Source organism: Lepisosteus oculatus, chromosome 8 (genome assembly GCF_040954835.1).
Source record: "Lepisosteus oculatus isolate fLepOcu1 chromosome 8, fLepOcu1.hap2, whole genome shotgun sequence".
NCBI lineage: Eukaryota > Metazoa > Chordata > Actinopteri > Semionotiformes > Lepisosteidae > Lepisosteus > Lepisosteus oculatus.
In genome coordinates, this window is record NC_090703.1 from 17502022 (window position 1) to 17528902 (window position 26881).

The 26881-nt window shown below is 36.0% G+C and overlaps 1 protein-coding gene across 5 annotated transcripts in view; it reads right to left on the bottom strand.

The window, feature by feature from the left end:
- The window catches only part of LOC102690677 (pleckstrin homology domain-containing family G member 3), a 105628-nt gene that overhangs the window by 32754 nt on the left and 45993 nt on the right, over positions 1–26881 (bottom strand). For 2 of the 5 annotated variants that reach the window (XM_015350729.2, XM_015350727.2), the window contains exons 1-4: positions 22511–22753; positions 20496–20558; positions 13925–14463; positions 437–537 (exon numbers count right to left, since the gene is read on the bottom strand). In XM_015350729.2, the coding sequence (XP_015206215.2) occupies positions 437–537; positions 13925–14463; positions 20496–20558; positions 22511–22643 (836 nt within the window). In that variant the 5' untranslated portion in view covers positions 22644–22753. Of the gene's footprint in view, positions 1–436; positions 538–13924; positions 14464–20495; positions 20559–22510; positions 22754–26881 lie in introns of those variants that run through there. The other 3 variants (XM_015350730.2, XM_015350732.2, XM_015350728.2) reach the window with 2 other exon arrangements.

A 26881-nucleotide genomic window follows, 5' to 3' on the forward strand; every position in this document is an offset into this window, starting at 1 on the left:
GTAAGAATTTCATGTTTAAATGACACTTTAAATCAAAATGAAAAGAGTAAAACAATATTAATTCAAAGAGTAGTACTGTAAGTCTCACTCCACAAAACAAAACAAAATTACAAACAAAACAATTGATTAGGATTTGTATTATCCTTTCCACCTTCCACTGGGTAAAATCCATTTAGCTTACTATCTGGGGTTACAAATTCAGAAGTTCTAAGCACTTAACTGCAGCCTACTGTGAATGGGGAACGCGACCATTTTAAAGTAAAATCCATTTGTTAGTCTTCAAAGTACGAAAAGACAGGCAACCAACTATGACAACTGTGATGGATAATATCTTTGACTAGATCCAGGTTTAAACACTGAATTAAGAAACCATGAAAAGGGGGAAAATAATGTGAACCATTTTTCTTCAGCTGCAACACCATGAAATTGCACCTACCTGTTGAATTCATAGATGTCCTCAATGTTTCCAAACAGGGCACAGACTTGCTCAGGTCGGATTGGCAGGTCACTTGTATCAATAATGTGGGCCAGGTAATCCTGAACAAAGTTAAAAAAAATAGTTATTTTCATATCTGCACTAATCATGCAGAATTTAACAAGGGCCTTTTTTCTTTAAGAGGGTTATAAATAAGCTATACAGTATGTTTATTTGCATTTTGAGAACTTGCCTATCAAAATTTAAAAGATATGATGACTCAATCTGTAAATATAAAATTTAAATATGTGAACACTTGACAAGGCACAACCATGCCTCATAATTTAGAATCGATCATAATGGCAGAGATATACTGTGTCATCTAGAGTTTCTGGGAAAAAATGAACCAGCTTACTGAAAGCAGCACCACAGAGCAGAAGAGGGCATGGTCATAAACCAGAAAAGCTTAGCTTTCAACAGCTAAATGAAACCTTTAATACTGTAGTTTTTCTTTTATAATGCGGCAAGCTATACTTTTCTTAAAGGCTCTATTGAATCAAGTCCAATATCTCCATTTCATTGTCATCAAAAATCAGGAAGGATTCAGTGGAGAAAAGAATCTGAAATTGCTTTACTCAGGAAATTAACTGACATCATGATTCATTTGTTCTGCAACTTTTGTTCCTCTGTTACTCTGTCTAAATAAACAATATTATATGTTATATGCTCACATGTATGTTTGGAGGAAAAAAAATGGGTGGATGGCATTTTTAAAGTGAGAGGGCAAAATTTTCTAATGTTGATCATGGTAACAGTTTTTGGGATAATTCTATAGGTCTTAGGCTGTAGAAAGGCAACAAATAAGAACATGGGCTGCTTTTAAGAGACCAACAAGAAGCATCAGACATGGTATAACTATAGTCCAGTGCTGCTAAATTGCTGTTCCCCACAAACTCCATCACTCAGGAATCCTATTATATAATCAAAACGGAAAATGTTAATAGCTTGCTGAAGGATTAACTAAAAGTAACTAAAATGTGGATACACACAGATGGGAACATTTTCTATACTATCTGAACAGAAACTGTAACCTAAGGCAGGTTTCACTTAATGTACATGATGTAGGCAAGATCCATTTTCTAACTGCATTATCCAGTACATGGTATAAGAGTGGCTGTAGTCTACCCAGCAAGCATCGGGCGCAAGGCAGGATACACCCTGGATGGGATCCCAGTCCATCATAGGGCATACAACAACACACCCATGGCAAGATTTATATTTTAAGTATTTCTTTGGTATCGTGTTGTGATAATTTGAAAAGGATGGCAGCTATTCTAACAGTGTCCAGTACACAGGAAAGTTATCCCAGCATTGTGTTGTGACTGCTGTTACACCACAGTGAGAAATGGACTTATACAATGAAAGTTAAGCATTTAAAATGAAGGTACATATACTGTAGAGAAAAATCTGACTACCGATCTTCATATTCTTCTTTTTTGGGGATAACAAGTAAGAATAACAGTAAAAACACAACAGTGATATCTTTACTGGTAACTCAAATTGATGTGACTGATACGGGGCATTATTCTACATGTTGAAGTAAGGCAAAGTATAGTATGATATTATCTTTACTTACAATGGTTAATAAATGTGATCTAGCTGTTCTTAATAGAAGACTCTATAGATAATAATAATATTTCAACTGAAGTCAGTGTATGCCACTTGTGGAGGTAGCTATTTTTCTGCCAAAAAATGCATTTTTATTTCCTAAAGAATGGAGATCAGCTTGTGTTAACGGTTCTCTCAGAGTAAAACCAGGTGAAGATGGCAGTAATACACAGATCGTTAATGCATGTTGTATATACTGTACACATAAACCCCATCTTTAAGTGGTGTGTTATTGTAACTTAACATCTGAGGAATAAAATCTTCAGAAAACACCATTCCTTAAGGACCAGGAGAAAAATAATTTCAAAACAATTTCCTTTTAATAATGCTCTTTTTGACAGCATCATTGGAGTAGGCTGCTGAAGCAATTCATTTATCCCAGAAAACAGATTTCTCTTTCACTATTTCTGAACTGCCTCCTGGCACCTAGTCTGTTTTAGTAATCCTACTACAGGAGCTCCAGCTCTGCACACTGCACAGGCAGAGCCCCCCTGGGGTCTTTATTAAAATCTCCGGTAATGGCAAGGTTGGAATGCAGCCCTCTTTCTATAGATTGTCTTTAACATGTGGGGTTTTCCTACACAACAGACCAGAAACTAATGGTCTGCACAAAACAGGGAGACACTGAGCCTTCGCTTTCAGCAACTACCAGAAGCTCTGCAGGCAGGCTGAATTCGCTCAGGCAGAATAAGCTTACACACATACTGTACAGTATATACTGACTGAGACACAGACATATACTGTACTTAGTCACATGCCCAAGATCATCTTCCTTCATCATTTGCACTCTGCTTGACCAAACATAGTACAAGAAGGAAGAGTAAAATTGATTATTTTGGTGTAAATTAACATTATCCTAACAGCTGTTATGGACAACCTCTCCATCAGTGATACTGCAGAGCCAAAAATCATACTAAGGTTACTGCTCAACACAGAAAGTCTTTCCATTTACGGGATTTAACTGGCATACGAGGAACAAATTGCCAATCAACTGTTGGAACATAGTAATTATAGTGGCTCAAACATAACATTTATCAAACTGAGATTAGAGGTTGTTGAGTTCACTCATGGATTAAAAAAAAAAGATTAACGGTAACTAAAAATATTCCACCATACTACCTTCTAATACATTTATTCTGCGCAACAATCTGTCAGGCCTTTGTCACTTTTTAAGACTAATTAAAACTACAACATGTACACTAGCTGAGCTCAATGATGTTTGAATGCTTCAATATACTGTAGCTGAATTTAGCATTTACCAGAGAAGACCATAGTAGTGATGATTCCGGCTTTGAAGTTAGACCATGAGACAAAAACGTATTTCAATTCCAACTAAAATATGTAGGGTAATAGTAAACCATTTTTCCCATGCAATCAACTAGCACACAAAACTGCTGTGCTAGAAACAAAAGTGTCAGTTTCACCTCAGTGCGTATACAAAATGAAAATAAACCATGAGGCACCGTGCCAGCAGATAGTTTATATAATTTCTGTTTAAATTTAAATGAAGCATGAAATATCACAAAATTCAATAGTTGTGCAAGTGTCCAACTTTTCCCAAACATCTGTGTTACAGTATTAACGTGCCACAGGAGAATGCAGCAGATGAGAACCGTCATCGGAATGATTTTGTGGTCTTGGACTTCAGCCCAGTCTGATGGACGTCAGCGAGTAATGGTACAGACGTGCAGAGTGATGCATTAACTGCTGTGTACAACAGATCAATCAATGGGGATGATCAATTGCAACGGTCTGACCAGGGCTAATTGCAGGTCTAATCGCTACAGCATCGCCCACTGGGGAATGCCTTTTCATACAAAAAAAATGACTTCAAATAAGGTGAAAATATACAGTCCTCACTCATCCATCTTTTCAAAAAACGTTCATTTTAACTCTTTCCCCCAAGCAATCAATTGGTTACAAAAAGCACTGTGGCTACATAGAAAAAGTATCAGTTTCATCCCACTGCCTGTACAAAATGAAAATAAATCTGAAAGTACTATGCCAACTACTGCTTTTTATAATCTGTTTAAATTTACACAAAGCATGAAATATCTTACAGAATTTAATAGCTTTGCAAGTGTCCAGCCTTTCCTAAACATCTGTGTTACAACAAGAATGTGCCACTGGAGAATGTGGGACATGAAAACAGTCAGAAAAACAATTTACTTTACTCATCTTTTTTTGGTGGGGGGTCAGAGGAAGTTGAATCAAAGTTAGAAAGGAAAGGCATGCAGAAAATGACCTCTTTTGCTGACACTTTAATTCAGGTAGATCTGTCATTTACTTTTTTCAGGACAGCTGTTTAAACCAAACCTGAAATATAATGCAAGCTGGGCAGCCCACACAGTTGTGCTTAAGGCTGTAGGAAGATGTCTTTCCAAGATCAGAGGTAGTACCTTCTGGATGAATGGAGTAATTGTAATGAAGAGATGGCAGGGCATGTTTCATTTGTAGTAACAGTCCCCTCCTGTAGAAAATTATGGCTTCTATTTTCTAGTTATAGTGCTAAAAAATGGCAGAGCATTCGAAACTGGGTAGTCAAGAAGCCATCCTACTTCCAACACAGAAACAACAACAAAAAAAAAACAATGCCTTTTCTCAGCTACAAGTGCACTGTAAATTAAATTTTATGTTTAATCTGATAACTAGGTACTCCTGTGAAATATTTTCACATTTACATTTCACATTTAAGACTCACACAAATCTTAGCTTTTTTTGCAACTATCACAAGGGAAGAAAAGAAAAACATCCACATATGTCATCTTGGTTTTGTGCTCTTCAGCTTGTAATATTATAAGTACATGTAACAAACCAGCACGCTACCTAATACTGATTATCCCTATGGATCCCTATCTCTTGGAGTCAAGGATAAATTAACACACTAATCCACGAGCCATAAAAACAAGAAAAAACATTTTAAAATAAAAAAACATTTGAGCATTGAATATACAAAATATACTGAGTACCAAAAGAAACACTATACATGCATTTTTTAAAGAAAATTTGTGACTAACTGTGATACACTGCAGTGACCTCTTAGCATAAGCACTAAACCACAACATTATTGAGTGTGGTGATTAGACACTGTGGGTAAGATGATCTGTTGATTGTCTAACCTGGGAAAATTCACAGCAACCCTCCATATCAAAAGATCATGTTTCTGAGGGGTCTCTGTAAACCTTGTACATACTATTTCTGTTGAAGCGGAAGTATTTAATAAGGTGGACATACCACACTGGTTTGAACTGGAATGGAAGAATGCAGGACACAAGGGCTACTATGTAATTCTATACTGTGTTATAAACTGTAGGAACACGTGCTACAAAACTAATCAATTGTGTTAAAAGAACTTATCTTTGGAAGAGGAAGATGTGTGCAATTCTGAAACGGTGCCAAGCTGATAAGCAAAAGGAAGCGTGATTGATCACAGAAAAATATTTAAGGACTGTTCTAATTGAATCACCTTGAGAAAAATACACGGAGAAACATTCTCTGTGTCCCATGCACATGAAATAAAAACTTATTTTAACTTCTGAGATAGACTCCTGTCTTTTAATGGGAACCTGGAAAATTTTGCCAGTAATGTCATCATTATGTTGGGGCAGTACCTCAGGTAGACTACCCAGCAGTGGTGCTAAGTCCTCTTTAGATTACAGCCCCTCCGCCCACAATCAAGCTCTGAGACTTCACTTCCTATGTGCTCATTTGAGCGTGACAACATTCCAGCAGGACAATGTGCATCTTCTTGCTGCTTGTGGAACAATGACTTTCTTGGAAAGTGATAACATGACAGTTATTCTGTGGATGTATGCCTTATTCACCAGACTTGAGTCCCATTAACTATTATCTGTGGGATGAGCTGGGATAACGTGAGACCAGTAAACTGGCACGGGCTTATCCAGGTTTCACAAGAGTGAGATGGGACAGAATCCCACAAGACAGGATCTTCAACCTAGCCAGTGACTCTCATAGTAGACACTACTGTATATTATCCAGCCCTCTTCGTGTCACATGTTAATCAGCTTAAATTTGTTTACCCATGTCATGTCATGTTCAATAATGGGCACCTGCTACAAAAATATTATTGTTTTCTTCCTGATGACTTTGTGAATAATATTGCAATGTTATGTTTTTTATATTCAGTACATTTTGATTCAATCTCAATATTAAGTCAGGTAAGGACAATTTATTATTTGTTATTTTTGGCTGAAACTGCCAAAAAGTTTCAAACATTCTTTCTCTGGGTGTAGAGTATGGAAAGCAGGAAAAATCTGTGAGTGACCACCAATATAGTCTCATAACTTAGCTCCAGTTACATCCTGTCAGTCTGCTAGAGGTTTCAGCACCTAAATGATTTCAATGCATTACTCAGCCCTGAGGAAAATGAAAGGAAGAGAGCGCATTCCAAGACTGTTTAACCTGTTCATATGTTAAAGTCATTACTGTACATATGTTCCTACATAAGTTGCCTAAAACACAACCAGTTAAGATAGACTAATACATATCCAGAGCAACTTTTGTAGGTTCTGTGCTGAAATTCGACACAGAAGAACTTAAGTACAAGTGAAAGCAGAAAATGAATCAGCATTTTCAATTGGTAAAGGCAGTTGAAATCAAACATATTAAATGTTTTTGTACCATAAAAAAACAAATGGGGTGATGCATATAAGTAACAGAACTGTCAATACATCACCTGTCAATAATGTTGTGAACTGACTTTTTTACTTCCAATAAGGAGAACAGCTGTGTATTAAGATAAAAAGGAAGGTTGTTTCACTATACTGAAAGAGAAAAAAGTGTAAAGCAATGGCTGGATTCAATGAAGTGCCAACGACGGGGTAAGTCCACTTATGAGGCACTGTTCTGTAATTCTGATTGATTCAGTCCCTCTGTACGTCAGGACCTGCAGACCAGGAACACCAGTCAACCACAAAATCTAGCAATCAACTACAGCAGCGCAGTTGTACTCCCAGGAGTAGATAGGCTCCAGAAGAAGCAATGAAAAAAAAATCTTCTCTCTGCAATGGCCTCTTGTCTTGTAATCAGGAACTGTTCAAACACTTATCCATGACCCCAATCTCAGGAAGAGAGAGTTTGGCCTCAAAATAGCTTTTGTTTTCCTCTTTTGGCTTGAAAATCCTGTATATGTACAGTAGCTTGTGTTTACAAAGTGTGTTGGTGCAAAAAAACAAACCAGTAAGTCTGCCAAAAGCTATTAATTCAAAAACAATAAACCCAGATAACATAACACCATTCACTGCTCACAGTCTGCAAAACATTAAATAGCTCAATATTCTCTGTTAAATACTATTTCAGCCATGTACTAGCACCCATAAAACATGCTACTGACGCAACAGAGCACACCAAAGTTCAGCATGAACTACAGATCAACATCTGCTTGAGCTGCTTTTTCCACTGCAAAATGTGTTTAGCATTTCTTCTATAATGACCAAGGAGCTTAAAACACAGAATGAGGACTCTCCTGGTGACAAGACCATAAAACATAAGTCTGCTCTATCTTAAATACTTATCACGCAGAACAATAGGATTTGTCTGTTACTTTTTTTTTGACACCCTTTGTAAGGTTAAACATACTAAAAAGAAAATTGTACTGGAAGAAAAAGGCTGACTTTCCAGTTTTTCTTATTTCCAAGAATAATGCTGTGGAGTTAGTGTAAGATTCCACAAGGATCTCCTTGTCCTTGTGAAATCTTTTCTGAGAAAGAATCCTTTTTCTGAGGAAAAGAACATTACAAAACTCCCAGCAGGTGCCCTATGATCAACAGATAAGTGATGGCAATAAACAATGATGAATGTTTTTACATGGTGAAAATTCCAAACTCCTTTGAGAGTTCGAGATCCTCTGTACATAACAAATGACAGAACAGCCTTCAAAAGCGAAATGAGGTTAGAGTTAAGTAACATCTGACTTGTCCACAGGTTTTATGGAAGAGCATTGAAAATCAATCTTGATCTTTCTCTGAAATATTTGCTCTCTCTAGAAGCTGATTCTCTTCAAACTATTTTAACACAATAATCTTTGGACTAGAGCTTTTTATTCCAATAGTGCTTAGTCTGTGCTTTTAATCAAAAGCATAATAATCTTACAATTTTATGGTACTCTGTGGCACAGTTGAGGGCTGAAAACTGCCCTCTTTGTTGAGAAAAAAAACCCTGAAAATACTAACAAAATCTTAAATATCCTCCAGAAAGGAAAGATGATCATTCATAAAAAGGAAAAGTAACTGTGAAAACAGTAACAAAAAAAGACTGGATTGTTCTAAGTCTATTTTTAATTTTCTCCTCCAATGACGAGGTTGTATAGGATGATTTTTATACTCAAAGTGTTCAGCTGTACTATACGTTTTGAAAACCATCTGGAATGCCTGTTCCTGTGATATCTTGGTTCTATATGGGCACGGTTTTTATAAGCCTGTTTTTTACTGTAACACTAATTTCAAGCCTGAGGACTGGAGGCCTTTATGATTTTCATTTTAAGAGTCATGCCAGAGGCACCTACCAGAATATCAGACCAAACAACAAACCACATGTAAAAGCAGACACCTAATTGGCCAATCACCACTGCAGTAATGTTTCATGACTATCAGGTCTTTGCTACCCTGCTGAAAAAGATAAACAAAACCTGCACTGAAATAATAAACAGGACACAAACAAAAGAACACAGTCTGTGTGGGAAAAGAACAACAACAAAACAAATACTGTACCTTGTTTAGCTGTATCTGAAAGGAAATGTTATTATACTGCATGTATTTGAAAGAAGTAGAATTTAAAGCTATGGCTGTATTTTTTTTTCCAGAGGCAGAATTAACAAATTAGGGTCAAATAAACCCTTATGCACGATATGAGGGAAATACTCCAAACACTATTATGCAGGTGTCATGCTATTACTTATTTTCATATTTTGTGGTATTTTACTTTAAGGACATTTTACTTTTAAGCCATTTGAGAGCTCAATACAGTCATGACATTCCCCAAAGCATTACTTACCCAATTCAAACTCATACATTACATTTTCCACAAGAATGAGCTCTTTAGATGTTAAATGCTATAGAAAACCTCCCTAGTTTAAAAGTACATAAACTACACACAAATATAACTCCAAATCTGAGAGCATGACAGAAGAATAATAACATTTAAAACAGACTAAACTTAATGATTGGCCTAAATGCAGCAGTGTGATAATTAACCTGATATTTCCAAAATGGAAACAAGCTGCAGTGCCATTTTTGCATCAATCAATAAATCATAATACTTTTTTTTCCTTGTAATGTATCTGAAGAGTGATTCTTCTCAAGCATTTATTGATACAGCCAAGATGGTGGCATTTTTCCATCTGGACTTATGTCTTAGTATGGTGACTGAGGACAATGTGCTATAGGATGTTCTGTCCTTAAGATGAGATGTTCAAAGTTCATTACTCCTCGATCATTTACAGATCTTATTGCACTTAAAACAAGTAGGTATATCATCCCTGGGTGTCCTGGCTAAATTCTGCTGTCATCCCAAATAAGGATCCACTTCATTCACCACTGGCCACCATTAGGTGCCAAAAGTCCCACTCCACAGCACATCAGGGGAGAAGCGAGACATTCATTGAATTCTCACTTCTCATTGAATTCAACAGGAATTTGAGGGAGACCAGTTTGTATAAACCCTGAAAGGAATTTCACATGGACACCAGGAATAGCAGCATTACCATGGTATCTTAAATGATCGACTAGCCTCATCTTCCTACAGCATAATTCACATTGCTACCATACTGGGAGTTGGTGAGGTCTCCCATCTCAGTACAGATCAGCTCAGCTTTGTTGAGCTTCCGAGATGTGATGAAATCAGACTACAAGGTGACAATGGCTGCTACCAACAGGCCTTTCCAAAATGTGCCTTTTAGTATTGTATACTGTGCAATGTCCATATATTGCTACTTAAATTGTTCAGTCTTCAAAAATAATTAGTCGTCAAATTATTTTAAACATCTTTTTAAGGCAATGAATATGCTCATTGTTAAAAATGTTAAAAACATGAAGATCTACTGTAGTAGTACTTTATTATTTTATTTTGGAGGGCAGGTATTAGGAACTTTTCATAATTCCCTATTGGCATCATGTTGATGTATCAGTAATCCTAAGAACTGTGTTACAACGTCTGTCAGCTCTGCCTTATTTACTGTAAACCATAACTATTTAATGTTTAGTGCTCTTTGTCACCAGAGAATACATAGGAAAATTGACAGATCTGTACAAGCAACATTAAAAAATTCAATTCATACTGCATTCAATTTCCTCACATTCCCTGAAGCTACTTTCCAGACCTCCTCATATTTTCCATCTGCTTTTGTAACAAGTCCATTTTATGTTTTGAATGATGGGCTACAGGGGCAATTTTAAAATTTAATAACGGTGCACTGAGTGCTGGAGGACCTATTTCTACTAACCCTCCTATCCAGCTCTGGAGCTACTGTGGCCTGTAAGAAGAAACCTTCTTCCTCTTGCCAGTAGACCTTGAAAATGAAAGTTTAACCACACACTTCACTACCAAGTCTGAAGCTCCTGAGCACGCTGCTCTGTTATTACAGGTGTGCCATACGCCTCTGATGTATTTGCAGAGTACCAAGGTGTTGCCAAGAGAGACTGTGTAATTTCAGAGACGTTGGCAGGCTACAATTCTCAAGAGAGGTATTCCTGTTTTGCCAGGAATGAAATGAAAATTTCCCAGCCATACTGTACTGTACATGCGTTGAAACATAAACCTCCATAAACTGTGAAAATAGAAAAAACTAAAAAAGGTCTGGTAAGATTTTTTTATACTCCCATACACACTTTAAATTTGTTTGAAATTGGGGGTCCCCAACCCTAGTTGTCAAGGTTCAGAAAACAGTGTTGTTTTTTTACTAAGACCTTAAAGCTGCGATGAAGGAGTAAACTGGTCTAATTAAGTCAAAGATTAATCAAGATTAATCAATTCACCACTTTGCAAGTGATGACTATTTACTGAAAAATGCATAGAAAAACCTGTTGGATTCCAGACTTTGAAGATTAAAGCTGGGAACCCCTGCTTTAAATGTTACTCCTTGACTTGAAAAATGATGCTAAACTCTATATGGAAGGTCTATTGTGCACAATTATTCATCTTGATACTTATTGCCAAGACAGGGCCTCTGAGTTCCGGAATGATTATATACTGTATGTATCAGTATATTCTGTCACCTTGAAATGTGAATGAAATACCAGCTTTGTTTTCCAAAGATGAATTTTCCACAATGTTAAAGGCAAGCCAACAACTTTGTGTACACAGAGTACCTTGACTGACACCTGAGGAATAAATTACCAGGTGAGTGGTAATTTGAATTCAACCACAAAACTCACAGAGCCAAACCTTCAACTCACTTTATAGAATGTGATCAAAATTTTGAGACTTTGGTTTGGAAAATGGGCAGTAAATCATAAGTCAGTTATGGAAAACTGGAGATTTCACGATAGAGTGCTAAACTGATGGATCACTTTCAAAAGAACATGTTTTTGATTTTAAAATTATTTTAAGATATAGGAAATAGATATCCAATCTACGCTAAGCACAGTTAAGGACACCACAAAAAGACCAAAACTACCTCTGCCCTGAACAGAGATCTTCAATTTGTGTCTTTTGGTTGCTGGTGGTTGTAGGAATCTGATCAAAAGTATGTACAATACTTCAGGCCATACAAGACACACACCACTCAATCATTGCTGAGCAGCACTACTAAAGGTACTTGTGACCCTTTGTCTATGTTGTGTTTTGCAACTGAAATTTAAAAGCAGACAAAATAAAATGGCTGCACACAGGCACCAAAAAGGTGATGCAGGTTGTGTAACTTTAAAAAAAATACAGGCATATTAGGCAAGCAATATACAGTAGTCAATTTGTGAACTGATCCAAAGTTCACTGCACAGAGCTTCTTAATGGAGTTATTTTAGGAACAGGAAAACAATGCTTAAAGAGTTTAATAGACCTTGCTCCAATTTCCAAATTTATTCTTGTTTTAAAATAAAAACTTTTTGTTTTTGTCATGAAGGTTATAAGTCATGTATTTAGTATACTTTCCCATGTTGCATCCTATGCGTACTTACTCAAAGAAGTAACCTGTTGTGCTAACCTAAATACAGATGCACACAAAAAACCTTCTATCCCTCCTATTCTGATCTGATCTCACATTTAAATGGATTAGAATCCACAGTGCCATGGATGGATGTCTTTCTAGAAACTAGTTGGTATCAGCTCTGAAAAGCAGAACCACACCAGCTTTGTTGGACAGCTGTGTTCCACTGAGCTACCTTGTTATCATTATTGTATTAGCCATAAATCTTGGATTGATCATATACAGACACATATGCCAAAAAGCACTTATGAGATAAAACACCTGGTTTTAGAAGAAAAGGATGACAAAGACTTAGTTACACTCATTTACATCTTGAGAACAGGTCATTCATACCTACATAGCTTGCCAGTTTCCAATATGTCAGCTGAATCTATCAAAGCTTAAAGTTTAATTTTCAAAGACTTTATATTTTGCTCTAAGATCTGGAAATATGCTTCCTGCATGAAGACACAACACTGAACAATTCACAGTACTTTTAACTGTACTGTTTATCCTCAAAAGATTGTAATTTTTGGTCTAAAACAGCTCAATATTTGTCATAAAGTGACTGCCATCATGTAAACTCAAACGAGAAAGAAATGATTTTTCACTGCAAGCAGAAATTCCTGAAAGTCTTTGATAGACATTGCTTTAATTAAAAATAAAGCTTAAAGTATTAAATGCTTAATTAAACAAAGTATGTGCGGGATAAAAGCTGTTACTTGCAGAGTATGTCACTAAATATTTTCAGTTCATTAGTGCTTCACATACATCAAGTGACACTCATTACCTTTCCCACAATGGGCTTTGAATTACATGTTCTGTGAAGTATAAAAGAATGATAAGATTCATGAATCATTCTTGCAATTACATATCCCAGAAATGGAAAAATCTCCACCCTGAAAGAGAGAGATGCATATGAGCATCTAAAAGCTGTCTAGGATTTTTGTCATACAACACAAAGTGGGTACTACACACTCCTGTCATTGGGTTTTGGGCATTTATGTTTAGCTTGATGTTAACAATATCTTACTTGAAAAGTTAATCCAACTTTTGTTGTTTACGAAGTTGCAAAACTAAAAAATGTCATCTCATTTTTATGTTTTGTTGAAACTGTTTATAGTCTTTTACAAGAACAACATATCATGAGAAAATACAGTAACTGCTGGCAGTTTGGAATTATGGGGACATGTCTACATGACTTGCATAAAGAACCAAGGTCTAAGTTTCCACCAAAAAATATCACATCACCATGTTCTTTTTGTCTCAAGTCTTCCATATCAGCATTTCCCATTTTTGTTCCAAGTTACCTAACCAAGCCTCTACCCACTGCCAGCAACTGATCATGTTTTGAAATTCTACACTGCAGTATACAAAACATGGTCATCTCAAATTCACACTTTTATTATATTAACAACTGAAATATTCAGAACTGAAATCGCACTACTTGTCCAACAACCTCTAAAAACAGCAAATAGTCTCTTTATATTTGAGGATTTGACTACTATATACTATATGGCATTTAAAATAAGAATCCCATGTTAATTTATGGTAACAGATCTCACAGGAATAGATCAGACTGTTGTGGAACAGTCACTCTTCAGTACTCAGAGGACTGTTCAAACTTCCTGCAACAGGATCATGATGTTAGAACCCAGCGTTGACCCTGACTTCTACACAATCAAACCCTTCCAGGCTCTCACCTCCACAATGCTCCGCAGGTCCCGAACGTACATACGCTCCGTTTCAATGATCTCCATGACAACACGGTCCACGTAGGTAAGCTTAGGATTGGGTGCCATGGCTTTGGCAGCAAAGGGCGAGAGAGGAGCCTGGCGGGGACTTTCAGCACCGGCCTTGTTGGCAGCGTTGTTGTTGTGGTTGTGAGAGCGACTTGACCATAAATCCACGTCCGCCTTTTCTGTGTTCTCTATAAACATGCCTTCGGCCTGCTGTTCCTTTGTGATCCCCGTGGGGCTCAATTCCAAGTCGATGTCATCATCAGCTGCAGGTGTGGGTTCTGTAGAACCAGAGGCAGAAGCTGCAGCGGTCAGTGCAGCTGTACTCCCGTATAGACTCTGCCCGTCTCTGGAGGACCCTGAGGACAGCGTGGACACCAGACTCACTGGGCGGTCTGTGTCCGAGAAATCGGTGCTGACCGAGGCAGAGCACTCCGATATCGTCGCTGTAGACATTCTCTCATTGCTGCTGATGGAGGAGGCCGTGGACAACCGAGGAGATTCTGAAAGAACAGAGAATACATGGCACTGAAAAAACAAAACTCAGTGAATAATCTGGAGAGGTTAGTCCTCGTCAGTCGTCAGTCAGTCGTGCTACCCCAGTGTGATTTGAATTCTTTAAGTTTTCCTCACAATTTGGCAGATAAAATATCTCCTTAGTGGGATTAAAATACAGGCAAAACTTCAAAAGTCACATCAGGTAAACATGTTCTTTCTTTTTTTGGATCAGATACTTTTAAAATAATTTGAATATTGCTGTGAATCATGATAAAGTTTGATCTTTTGACATTGGATTAAACATCCTAGTTTTTATGTGGTCATGATCCATTCTGGATGCCTGGATGTAAAGTGTGGTAGAATAGCAAACTCCCAGGGGCTTTGGAAACATCCTGGAGGTCAACAACCACAGCCTTGAGCCTAAACTGTGATTCAGCTGAGCCACGATATTAGGTCCTAGAACTGTACCCTCCCTGATTTACAAATTATACAAAAAAAAAAGATACCTAGAAGCCTGACTCTTCATTATCAACTTAAACCACTTAACTTTTTATGTTTGATTGCGTGATGTTGTGTCTTGTAAATTATGTTTTCCATAGCGTGTCATTTAGTATAAGGTATTATTTAAACTAAACAAAGCTGACTCAAATCTACCTTTGTTTAATCTACTGTACATTGTGATCCTAATGTAAAGAACAGTTTTTTTTAATTATTTAAAATGTTTACTTCTTGTATTTCACCTGCTATTTTTCAATACATAAAGACTACTTGGATTATAATATCGTATGTGGTTCCACAATGTCTTTTCTAAAAGACTCCCTTTAATACTGTATATCAATGAAGGCTGAAAGATGATACTGTGTACAACTGTCCTCTCTAATGCCAGGAATGCTGATATCTGCAAGGAACATGAATGCAGATGAACAGCTGGCTAAATATTATATAATACCTTACATTTATTAAAAGGAAACGGACTACAAAAACAGAGTTTAGATTCTACATGAAAACTGTTTTAGGGGGGGATTGTGTGATACTCTACCTACCTACTGTACAAGTTTACCTACAAGTTTACTACAGAACAATCTATAAATTAAACAAACTAACACAATAATAAACAGCAAAAACAGATGCTTGGAAATATATTTGTTCCAAAACATTTTAAGCCAGGTATTAATGCCATAACCATTACTTTAAAGAGTGTCAATAAATTGGTTTCACATTACATGACAAAGAGTTTAAAATACAAGGAGAGAGTTTATGCTCATCGTAGGCAGAGTCCTGTTTAAATCACAATTTGAATAATCCAAAATATTCTGGTATTCTCCTCCAGAGAAGGAGGTAATGTACTGTAGATATTTTTGAGTAAAGGCTCAAAAGAAAATCTGAATATGAGATTGTGCAGTCTGTGTACAGGCAGTGGGACAGTTAATTTCACAAGATATGTACAATTGACAGGATGAGGCTGGAGAATGGGGTTACTGGTCTCTAAAAGACAACTATTTCTTTTTTGTGGAGAACCTGTTTTTAACATTCATTGTCATTCATCACAGATTATGACATTCAGTACTGCCTGTTTTTCTCACTTTAGAAACAGTGCTTAGTGTTCCCCAAAACACACCTCTAGTGAACTCCAGCTTTTGAGGTAATTAAAAACCTTTGCTCATCTATCATGTGATTCAGTCTGTGTGTCAAATTCAAAGCAGCCCAGGGGGTTTGTGAGGTCTGCTGTGACATCTGCAACATCAGAAATGTTTTTGAGTTCATGTTCAACAGTAGATTGTAAAATACTGATGTTTTACAAATGAAGCCATTAATAAAAAAGGAAATTCACAGAATTTTGTGATTATTTAATACTACAAATCTCAGCTGAAGAATTCAGCTAGAGCTTTTATCTTTAATTGAAGAATTATTCGTGTGAACTACAAAGTAAGACAAAATCCTAATTGCTATTTTCATCTAATATTTTGATTAGTACAAAAAAAGAGTTTCATATATTGATACAAGAACAATGGGGGAATACTATAAAAACAAACCTGAAAAGGAATTGTACATAAAAAGGACAATTCATAGATTTATTTTTCTATAAAATTGAAACAACTGACTAGTATCCTAAGAAACATTACAAAACTAGCATTTTGGTTTATAAAATCATATCTTCTTCTGATTTTTATTAAATAAATTCAGGCTTTCCCAGTAGTAAATTCTTGGCTTAATGCAGATGCAAAGTAATGTAATGTTAAAGGTTGCAGTATCAGTAATGTTAAAGGTTGCTCTAGCAATCCAATACAAATAATATAACGGTGCTTCATCATCTTATGATCAAAGTTAATTTTTAACTGGAACCAGGAGACATCACAAAAAAGGCTTTAATCTGTCTTTCACGTGTTAATGTAATCACAAGGCACAGAATTGGCTCCGTATTTAATACATTAATAAAGAAAAGTAAATTTGGTTGTATATGTTTTGTTCAAGTTGGTTATTAATACCATATATCAGAAAGTGTCTGGAAGGCCTGAAGCACAACCTTGTTATGAGTGGTTGAAAGACAAATTAAGTGCTCATTTTGATCATGTCTAACTAAAAACTGTTTTGTGAAAATATGACTGCATAGAAGAACTATTTCATTTCACATATGAAAACCATCTTCCTTCCTATGTAGAACCACAATTTTCTTAAATGAAACTTTGTGTTTATTAATTACAATACACAACATCCATGGGAAAGCCCTGCGCTCTCTTGTGTGGTCCTGCAAGTTTCAGTGGTAGGCTAAACCCGCAAAATAAACCTATGAAAAACAGTGGAAAGACTTGCTGGCAGATAAAGATGTAGAACTATATTTATGCTTTACAATTATAATGAATGCAGAAACTCAAAAAAACAATGTCAAGACTACCTAGTTAACTCTGTCAATGTATTTTTATCATGGGTGATGCAAACTTTTCTTTGGACAGGACTTGTCCTGAAAGACATTCCTTCAAGTAAACATTTGAAATAAGCTGGAAAACTATGCAAGGGACATTTTTTCCCCTTAACTCAATCACCACTTACTTTCACCCATACCAATGTGTCAAAGCTAAACAGTTCTTTAGACTCCAGGAAACTAAATCATTACTGACATTCCAAGCTAACTCCATTCTCCAATCTGTCAGTGCAAAGATGATGACTTATAGCATCATCTTTTTCTTGAGACCCTTTTTTCTGTCAGACTGTTCACTCACGACTCAAAGCTTAATGTTTAAGTTTGTTTTTGGGCCTGCAGTGAATGGCACATTTGGGCACCTAATCAAATTACATGATGATGCAGCTCAGTGAATATTATGAGAGGGAAACAAGAAGTGGCATACAGTAGACTCAATCTTAAATAGTATCCCAGAAAAGAAGTGTATAAAACTTGACCAATGGATTTAATTCAATCTTTTAATGTAAAACCAGAAGAATAAGAACCTACAAAGTCCAGTTCTTTTTTTGCCATCACTTACACTATTGTGATATCTTTCATGGGACAGGTACATGATAATACACTAGTTAATATCTGATAAGAACACCTGATCTGTTGAGTGTGTTCAAAAGCATAAATATTATAAAATTCTTGACAAAGTGCTGAAAACAAAACTGCTGCTCAAATGCCTTAAAAAGACAGCCTGCTGTAGTTAAGTTAATTCAACAGAAAATATCAGCATAATCATAATTATACCAATTATATGCTGCAAATTTATGCTCCCTGTTAGGTACTTTCCAAAACTGATTGGTAATTCTATAAAACACGAATCTAGCTCTTGTAATATTTATGGAGTTCTACCTTTACTCTTCACATTTGACTCATGCTTAAAAATACAGGCTGGAGCAGGTTTAACATGTTACTGCTAGCGTTACCACTATGGCCAGCTTTAGGAAACTGGGAGAAGTACTATTCTTGAACTGCATTCAGAACAGACAAAAATACCAACTGTTACTAGAGTAGTAAGAGTTAAATAAAGTATATTAAGAGAACTACTTTAGGTGATTGATATTATCCCATTTTAAAGATAAATAAAAAACAGAAAGTTATCGAAGTATTTAGGCAGCTTAAAAAATGTCACAGATAAAATAACGTTGGTAAACTTTTACAAATTGTAACTGATATTAAGATATAGTATTTAATTTTAGTGTGTGGTGACATTTTGAAATACAGCAGTGCAGCCAAAGAAATCCAAAAGATCTCTTTTTAAACTCAAATATCACATATGGTTTATTTGTCAATTTAATTACTTTTAAAACTGTGAAGCAATAAGTGAAATAGAAATGATTTATTTAGATGAGACTAACATGTTTTGATCTGCAGTGATTGATGTACAGTAAATACAAGCCAAGTCACACCTTATGTGTAATACAATTCACAACACTTACAAATCATTCCATCAGTAACACACATTGTGTACAGATATGAACCCAAGAGATTCTGCTTGAAAAGGTAGATTATTTCTGAAAAGAAGAAAAATGACTTTCCAAAAAAATGTTTGCACATGGCTCTGTGGTACAAAGAGGTTTTCACAGGTAACTACAGTCACGTGACTTCAAGACAACTTTAAGGTCAAAACCAAACCTGAACAGGTCCATAACAAATACAGTGGAGACAGTTCACGTCACACCTTTCACCCACTAACAAGTTGCAACTGCAGGGATTTACAGTTTTGAGACTGATGTGTCAGTCTGTAACAATATAATTCAAAAGAACTGTTTTAAATGTTCAGTCTGCAAAACATCTGACAAATTTCACATTAAGAAGTGAATCATTTTAAAGACTGGTTAAGCAAAAAAAACTACTGGAATATTTATTACAGCCTCAAGGACAGCAAAATAAAAACAAAAGTCTACAGACTACTGTGTATGGCAAAGTGCCACTATTAGACGTTCCACTACAAGTTAACTAGGGTCAGAGATCTATATGGATAATAAGCAACAGGAATATACCAAGTTTATTTATAGTAATTTTTTTTTACTGTAAAGGAACTATATCTGAAAGAAAAAGGTTCTAGGTGCAAAATTAAGAACAAATTAAGCTGACAGCTGCTGTCTGAGATGAAAGAAAAGGACAAAGGAAGGAAGTTGGCTGTTTAAATGGGATGCCCTCAGTTATTAGAGAATAATCTGGCTTTAAATACACTGAAAAGGAAAAAACAAGGACACTATTGAATTTCTTTGCTACAAAGTCTTCTAGATTTTTATAAAAACATGGTAAAGACATTCACCTGACACACGATTTAAGCAAGTACAATGCCATACAAGGGAAAAGGGGAAAACATTCCCTAAAGAGCTCCAATGGAATTATTCTTATAAGTGTAATTCTGAATCTGCAGTTTCCTCAAGTTCAGGAACACTTGTAGCACTTGATTGATCAAGAAAGAAGGTAATTCGTTCAATTTAGGGAACACTGGACTGTGAGACCTGAAGGGGCCTTTCGGTTTCTATCCCACTTGTTCTCCAAATTGCTTAAATTTAAAAAAAAATCACCTGTTAAATTCATCACAGGTATAATTAGTTCCAGACCTTTAAACACTGATTGGTTAATTTCTACCTATAAATCTTGCTGTATACTGTAGCTGCTGTCCAAGAATGGTCTACAGACCATCGTCCTAGAGTAAAAAGATTTCATCCCACATCTCCATGGTGTCTCATATATAAAGATAACATTTCATGTGTGCAATTATAATGGCAGTCTTCAGTTTCAATGGATTTTTCCAGCTGTGTGTCACTGTCCTAAGCATATGTTTTCTATCAACTGTAAAAACATTTTGTAATTTTAAGTCTGATGGAAGAGTAATATGAGCTATTCTGTTTAAAGAAAACAGAATCATCCATATCATCCATATTGATTAAGTTTTGATTATCAGACCAGGAAGTACAGTATGCCACACACCATTCTTAAATTAGGATTGAATGGGTATTTTGATTGTCACTTGTCACAAATCACTTCAAAATGCTGAGATTTGATACAATTTACCTTTCAAATGTGATTTTTGATTAGGAAAGGGAATAAAACAATATACAGTAGACATACCTACAAACCAGACCTGGGTAGGTTTGACAACAAATTTGTATAGAAGAGAGCCTGTTAAGCCACCTGATAAAAAACAAAACAAAAGGAAATCCACAGGTAGTTATACATGGTGACAACTATCATGCCTGTACTAAAATTGTTTGAAAAAACAGACTATTGTTTGGCTGTAGATGAAAACCTTATGCAATTATTTGAGACGCAAATGTGTAATTATACAATGGTCGTAAGCGATGAAATTCTAGGAATAAATATCGTGATTAGGTGTCCAAAAGTTGTAGTATGGCTTTGTATTCATTTAAAAAAATTAAAAGACCTGGATATACCATGTGAAAATTCTTGTAGAAGTTTTAAGGTAATATTCTGGATCATAAAAAAAGTAGATGCCGCAAAATAGTATTGCACTATGCTTTTATCCTACATCCACCTTCATAAACTAACCAATAACTGTTGGAAAATAATGTTTTTGTTTTGCTTTTAGCAGGAAAGTTCCTAGAGAAACCTTCCCTTCTGGCCATGATTAAGTCCATAATGCAAAAGGAAATGTTTTTTGTTTTAAAACAATACCTAACTCCAAAGCAGCTATTCTAGTTAGCCAAACACTGAGAGGCATGCCTTTCCTTTAAAAGAAAACAATTTCAAACTACAACGGTCACTCAAATCCAGCCAGTCCCGGAAGTGCTTTGCTGGACTTTTACCCCCAGCATGAGTGTGATCTACACTCACAGCCTATCGTGGACTTAGAGCCAACTGCAGAACACATGCAGAAAGAAGGCTACTGATGGGCATAATCTAATACAAAATTAAACCTGGCATCAGATCTTTTTTTTTTCCAGAAAGAAAATCCCAGCATGAAAATGTGTAAGAGAGAGTGTCCATCTGGTAAAGTGAAACTGACTTTTCACTTTTTTTTTTACTGTTTGTGCCTTCCTTCCTGATGAATGATTATTTTTCAGATCTTCTGGTTTTAGGATATCCTTTCTGGTGACCCTGAGTATCATACTGTATGTTTCATGAATCTAAAGAGTCACTCATTTTCCAAGGATACAGATGACAATGAAATTCCACTCAACTCTTTAGTCAAATCTAGTTTATCACAATCTGTTTAGCACTGGACTACATCGTACATTGACATCAAATACAAATCAGTCTGTTGATTTCTGAAAGCAGGATTTTAATGCTGCCTCATTGTAGAGGGAACACATTTCCTACTTACTGAAACACTCAAGTATAATTTAAGTGATACATGATACAGTCTTCTAGGCCATAATCCATTTACTCGAATATATAAACATTTACTCTAGCAGATGTACATAAATTAACAATTCACACAAAAGAAAATGATTCAATGCAGTTATGTTTGACAAATGCCCATCATACTGTATCCACAAGGTTTTTGGAACATGCAGTACAACAGACTAAACCAAATTTGTTTACTCATTCAAACCTCAGAAATAAGCATGATTTCCATGGCACCTTTTCACAAACTAAAACAATTACATTATTCTACAGTAATTTTACACATCTACAAATCTATCTTTTTCTTTAAAAAATGATACATAGTGGAGAAGGTGAGACAGTCCGAAATGCAATATTTGGTGTACAAATAATTTCTACCTAAATGCGTAACAAAGAAAGAAAAAAAAATACAAAAAACTCAACAACACGGAGACAAGCACATAGAAATTTTGATACTGTTTAATTATATCATCCCCTGCTCACACCATGAGTCACAGTTTGTCACCTTATAGTTTGCAAAATACTCAACATACTCAGGTTTCTACATGACAGAACGCTGAGTAAAGACAGGAGAGTCTTTATGTTCTCAGAATCAGTCTGCGTTTTTTGAGATTGGCCTAAAATTGCTATGAATCACCAATGACAGCTAGCCAAGTATCCTTTTACAACTGGCACAGCTACCCAGCAAATAAGCAATAAACAGAAGGCTGTCAGAATTCATTGCTTACTTTACCATATATATTTTGTTAATCAAAACTGAAATGAGAACTTGTACTCACCAAACCACCTAGAAATCCGTTTGTTTATACCATTCATGATGTTCCTATCCTCCCAAACACTTCTGACACCAACTATCTCAACCATGTCTGGCTTCAGAACAAGCCCCCAAGCCTTCTCCTTGCTTTTGTTCATTAGACTTGAGGATTTATATTCCAGAGAGAGGAAGGGGGTTGAAGAAAAGATTAACGCAAACTAAAACTATATCTGCGCATGAGCTCCCCGCCTTGAACTGACTAGCTACATTTCAGTTACACTACATGAGTGAGGTTGGGAAATCATTGCGGTGCAGTCACAGGTGAAGAGGGAGGAGGGGGGGTTCATCACCTGGCCTCACTATACAGCCGCACACAGAAACACGCCCCTGTAAGGAAGCACTGAAAGGAAAAAAAAACAAAACGTCATCCTGCGTTAAGAGCAGGAAAACAAAGAGAAAAAAAATCCCCACCCTGACATGAGGAGAGGCCAGGGAGCAGCAGTGGTATGTGCTGTGGGGAAATGCTATCTCCAAACAACGTTTGTGGGGATTTTACAGCCACTACAGGCACAGAGGAATGACGGATACTCTACCACTTTAGCGTCTGTTTATGTAATGTGGTAAGGGTCCCATGTAACTGTAATGGTAATGTAAACTTAAATATTTACATTTTCCAGCACATTTTGCACTGTGTAAGCATTTGGTGTTTTCCTGCAAATAAGAAAAAAAACATCTATAGTGTTAACATATACAGCCTAGTTAACCTACATCACAGTCTAACAAAACATGTAAAGTATACATGAATGTCTTACAATCACAGTATTGGTCAAGGACATTAGAGTTAAACAGACTTAAAACTTGTGCAAATAACATGTCAAGGGCATGGCTTATCCCCTGCTGTTAAATGAGTGTGTGACAATGCAATTTCAGTGGTACTTAACATGTTGCCAGTTAGTGAAATAGATGGTACAGAAATTCCAGGGTAAAATACTGTATGTAATAGAAAGTGAGGTCCTAGGAAGAAGGGCTTATGTGGAAAAATGCTCCCTTTTCAGTATTATGATTTTACATTTTATCCCATAATGAACTATAATACATTTTTTAAAAATGGAAAAATGTTTCAAGATTGAGGTCTTCTAGCCTACTTCCAGGTGTGCCACATTCAAAACTGATACTCAAAACACTGAACAAACACCTGGAAATTGTATGGCTGAAAACACAGACCAGAACTAAAGGCAATGTATTTCAAATATAATGGCATATTTTGGGGCTGATGTTAAATGCCTTTCAATTCAGATCTTTAAGCAAACGTAAGTGACAATTAAAGGTTATTGAAATTTTATTGTGCTTGCTTGTTATAACACATGCTGTTGCCTTATGTACCTACATAACTTGGTAATCCCTGTATTTTACCTTGTATTAGGGCATCTGCAAAGAAAACTAATGTAAACTGATCGAGTTGTCAATGAATTACTTACAATCAAATCATACAGACTAATAAAGTGGAAAGTCTGCTGTTTGTACATCCCCATTATTTAACATTTATACAGCAGTGTAATTTGAGGAATTAGGAATTTGAGACATGGGATAAAACCTCCTATTACAATTGTAGATTTACTGAGGCACTGGAAATACACAGCTTTTAAAATTTTGGTTTGCTCTTCTTATTCAACTTTTTGCCAATTGGATTTGACTGTAGCACACTGTTTGTTGTGGCATTATGGTACTTTGGTAAAACATAAATGTCTGTTTCAGCTGGTTAAGGCTTACTATAGTAAGGTAACTTTCTGCCAACTAACAGAGGTGGTGTACGGATAAAAAACGGCAAAAAAAACAATTTTCACTCCCCTCAGGAAAACTACCACATTTGCATAAAATTCAAGGGCAAACTCTGGATCCCTAAGCAACTGACTCATGAATAAATCAAGTACAACACAGGTAAAATAAATGTTGGTGACTTCCAGAGCAAGAGTGTATGGAGTATGGGACAAATGTGAGTGGAGCCAGTGAGGAATATTTTAACCAGATCTTTTTGAATTCCTGACTTATTTCACTGCAATCTGTCTCCAAAGATTTCTAAAAGCAGTTCCTTCTTGTGCTGTTTCTCTATTGATTCTGCCACTCCAGATAGAAAAACGTTCCTTAGTAATGTCTCCTCTTGAAAATTAATAATTCTAAGCAGACTACATAAAGCTCTACAAGAGTGTCATCAGTCCATAGCAAGATATTTAATTCTCTGTGAAAACAGACCAAAATGAAAAATAAAATCTGCAGACCACCATACTTCTATGTTCATTAAATGTGTGTTTTTGACAGTGCCTTAATATAATTTATTTCTCGGATATTAAGAAGTGTCTGTGAGAAAACCAAATTAATGATTAATCATGTCTGTGTAGTAAAAGAGTGGCAATCTTCATTTCCATTGCAAACATTTATTTGAATGCCTAGCCTTCACATTGAAGAAGATACCATCTGTAAACCACAGTGTGAAGGAGATGTTGAATGTCAAGGAATCAAATGCTACAAAACATACTCTCTTAAGATTCTATGGTTTTACATGTTAAAACCTTCAACTTGTCCTCGCCAAATTCTAACAGTAGATGTATCTAACCATATGGGACAAATAACGGAAGCAAATTTTGACAGTGAGATACTGATAAATTCTGATAGAAGTGTTAACTTCAAGATATTGCTGCTAAATGGGGTTCCAGGCATTACTGAACTGAATACTTTTATACTTGAGGCAAGTAAATGCTGACTGATGTTTTTGTTTAATAAATAATAAAGTAAAAGTTGTGTAAAATACAATATATACAACCATAGAATTGTAAGGGGCTGTACTTTCTTTTAATAATGTTGGGCTGATTTGCCAGGGTCCACTGTCTCTAGAATTTTATGTGAGCTCAAACATAACACACCTGTTGTACCTACAGACTGAAAAATCATGAGCTATGACAACATAACCTAAAATGGCAGAATACAACATGAGTACAGCCTAAAAAAAACTGCAACTAATATGTAAGATTTCCTCAACAATAGAAATACGTGTTTCGATGAGCATAGTTTAAAGTCCTTCAGAATTTGAAGAATAAAGACAAGCTTATCTACACAGTAGAAGCACCAAGTGGAGATATAAAATTTGAAATACTGGAATCCTGCTAATCTTTAACATAATTAAGAAGAACTGTTTTGCTGTATAAGGAGTTTGTTATCAAGCAGAAATCACAAAAATTGTGTTAAATTGACAGATTATTCATAAAGAGAAGTACGATGAAAGTTCAGAGCAAAACAGGAAGTCTGTGTGTTGTAATCTTCTATCTCCAGTTTGTCAAAACGTGTTATAGCAATAAAGAGTCAACTACTGTTGACAGGAAATGGGTTAGTGATTCTGTATTCAGATAGAGCATGAACAAGTCAAGCAGAGCCCCATTAATCATGTGTCTTCCCTCTCCAGAGGTGTTCAGGAAGAATTGCAAAGCAACGACTGCCATCAGGCAAACTCAAAAACAATCATACCACAGCATGCAAAGCAATCATGTAAAACCTTTCCCAAAAGGTCTGATTAAAAAAGACTGTCAAAGCTCACATCATCCTGCTGGATTTTCTAAAAACAAAATCCTGTTTTTTTTTTTAAACAGTACATCAACTGATGCAATCTGATTCACTCCCAGGTACAGAAAAAAAAGGTGCCATTAATAATGGCAAAGCTTCTGGCCCGAATGACACGGATAATGTTAATAACATATTTCTGTTGAGTGTCAAATGAAATGAGACACTGAAAAAGGTAAATACTACATCTTTAAAGACCATCGTAATCTTAAAACAGGATACACTTTCTTGGTAAGCATTCAAACCTGACTTGATTTACATTTTCATCTGTTTTCTTTGTTTCATAGTAGTGCTTGTAAATGCCTTCAAACTTTGTTTAGCCGTTACAAAAATCCCAAACTACAGATTTCATGTTGTCTCAAATCTTGCTGTCTCATAAACTGACTAGTTTTCAATAAGCTGCACTGGCTCAAGTTACCAAACAAATTTGGCACTAGATAAGACACAGCATTTCGATGGCCATGGTGTAGAAATCTCACAAGTCAAGCCTTTCTTGCAAACACAAGCACAGCATTATCACTGAATTGAAATTGAAATCTGAAGATGCTTTTTATGTGTAATACACACAAGCACATACGTGTACCACATTTTGAAAAATCCACAGATACAGATACATAGGAGGTACAGATTAGACTTAAATGAAAGGCAGTTTTTAAAAAACTCTTCAAAAATAAACAAAGAAGTGCCTTCAAGTCCATATTACAGTTAGGCGTCTGATTTAACTTTGGGACTTTGGGTTTGGAGATGTGAGCAAAACGTTATGTAAGCATCTGCAAATGATTAGAAA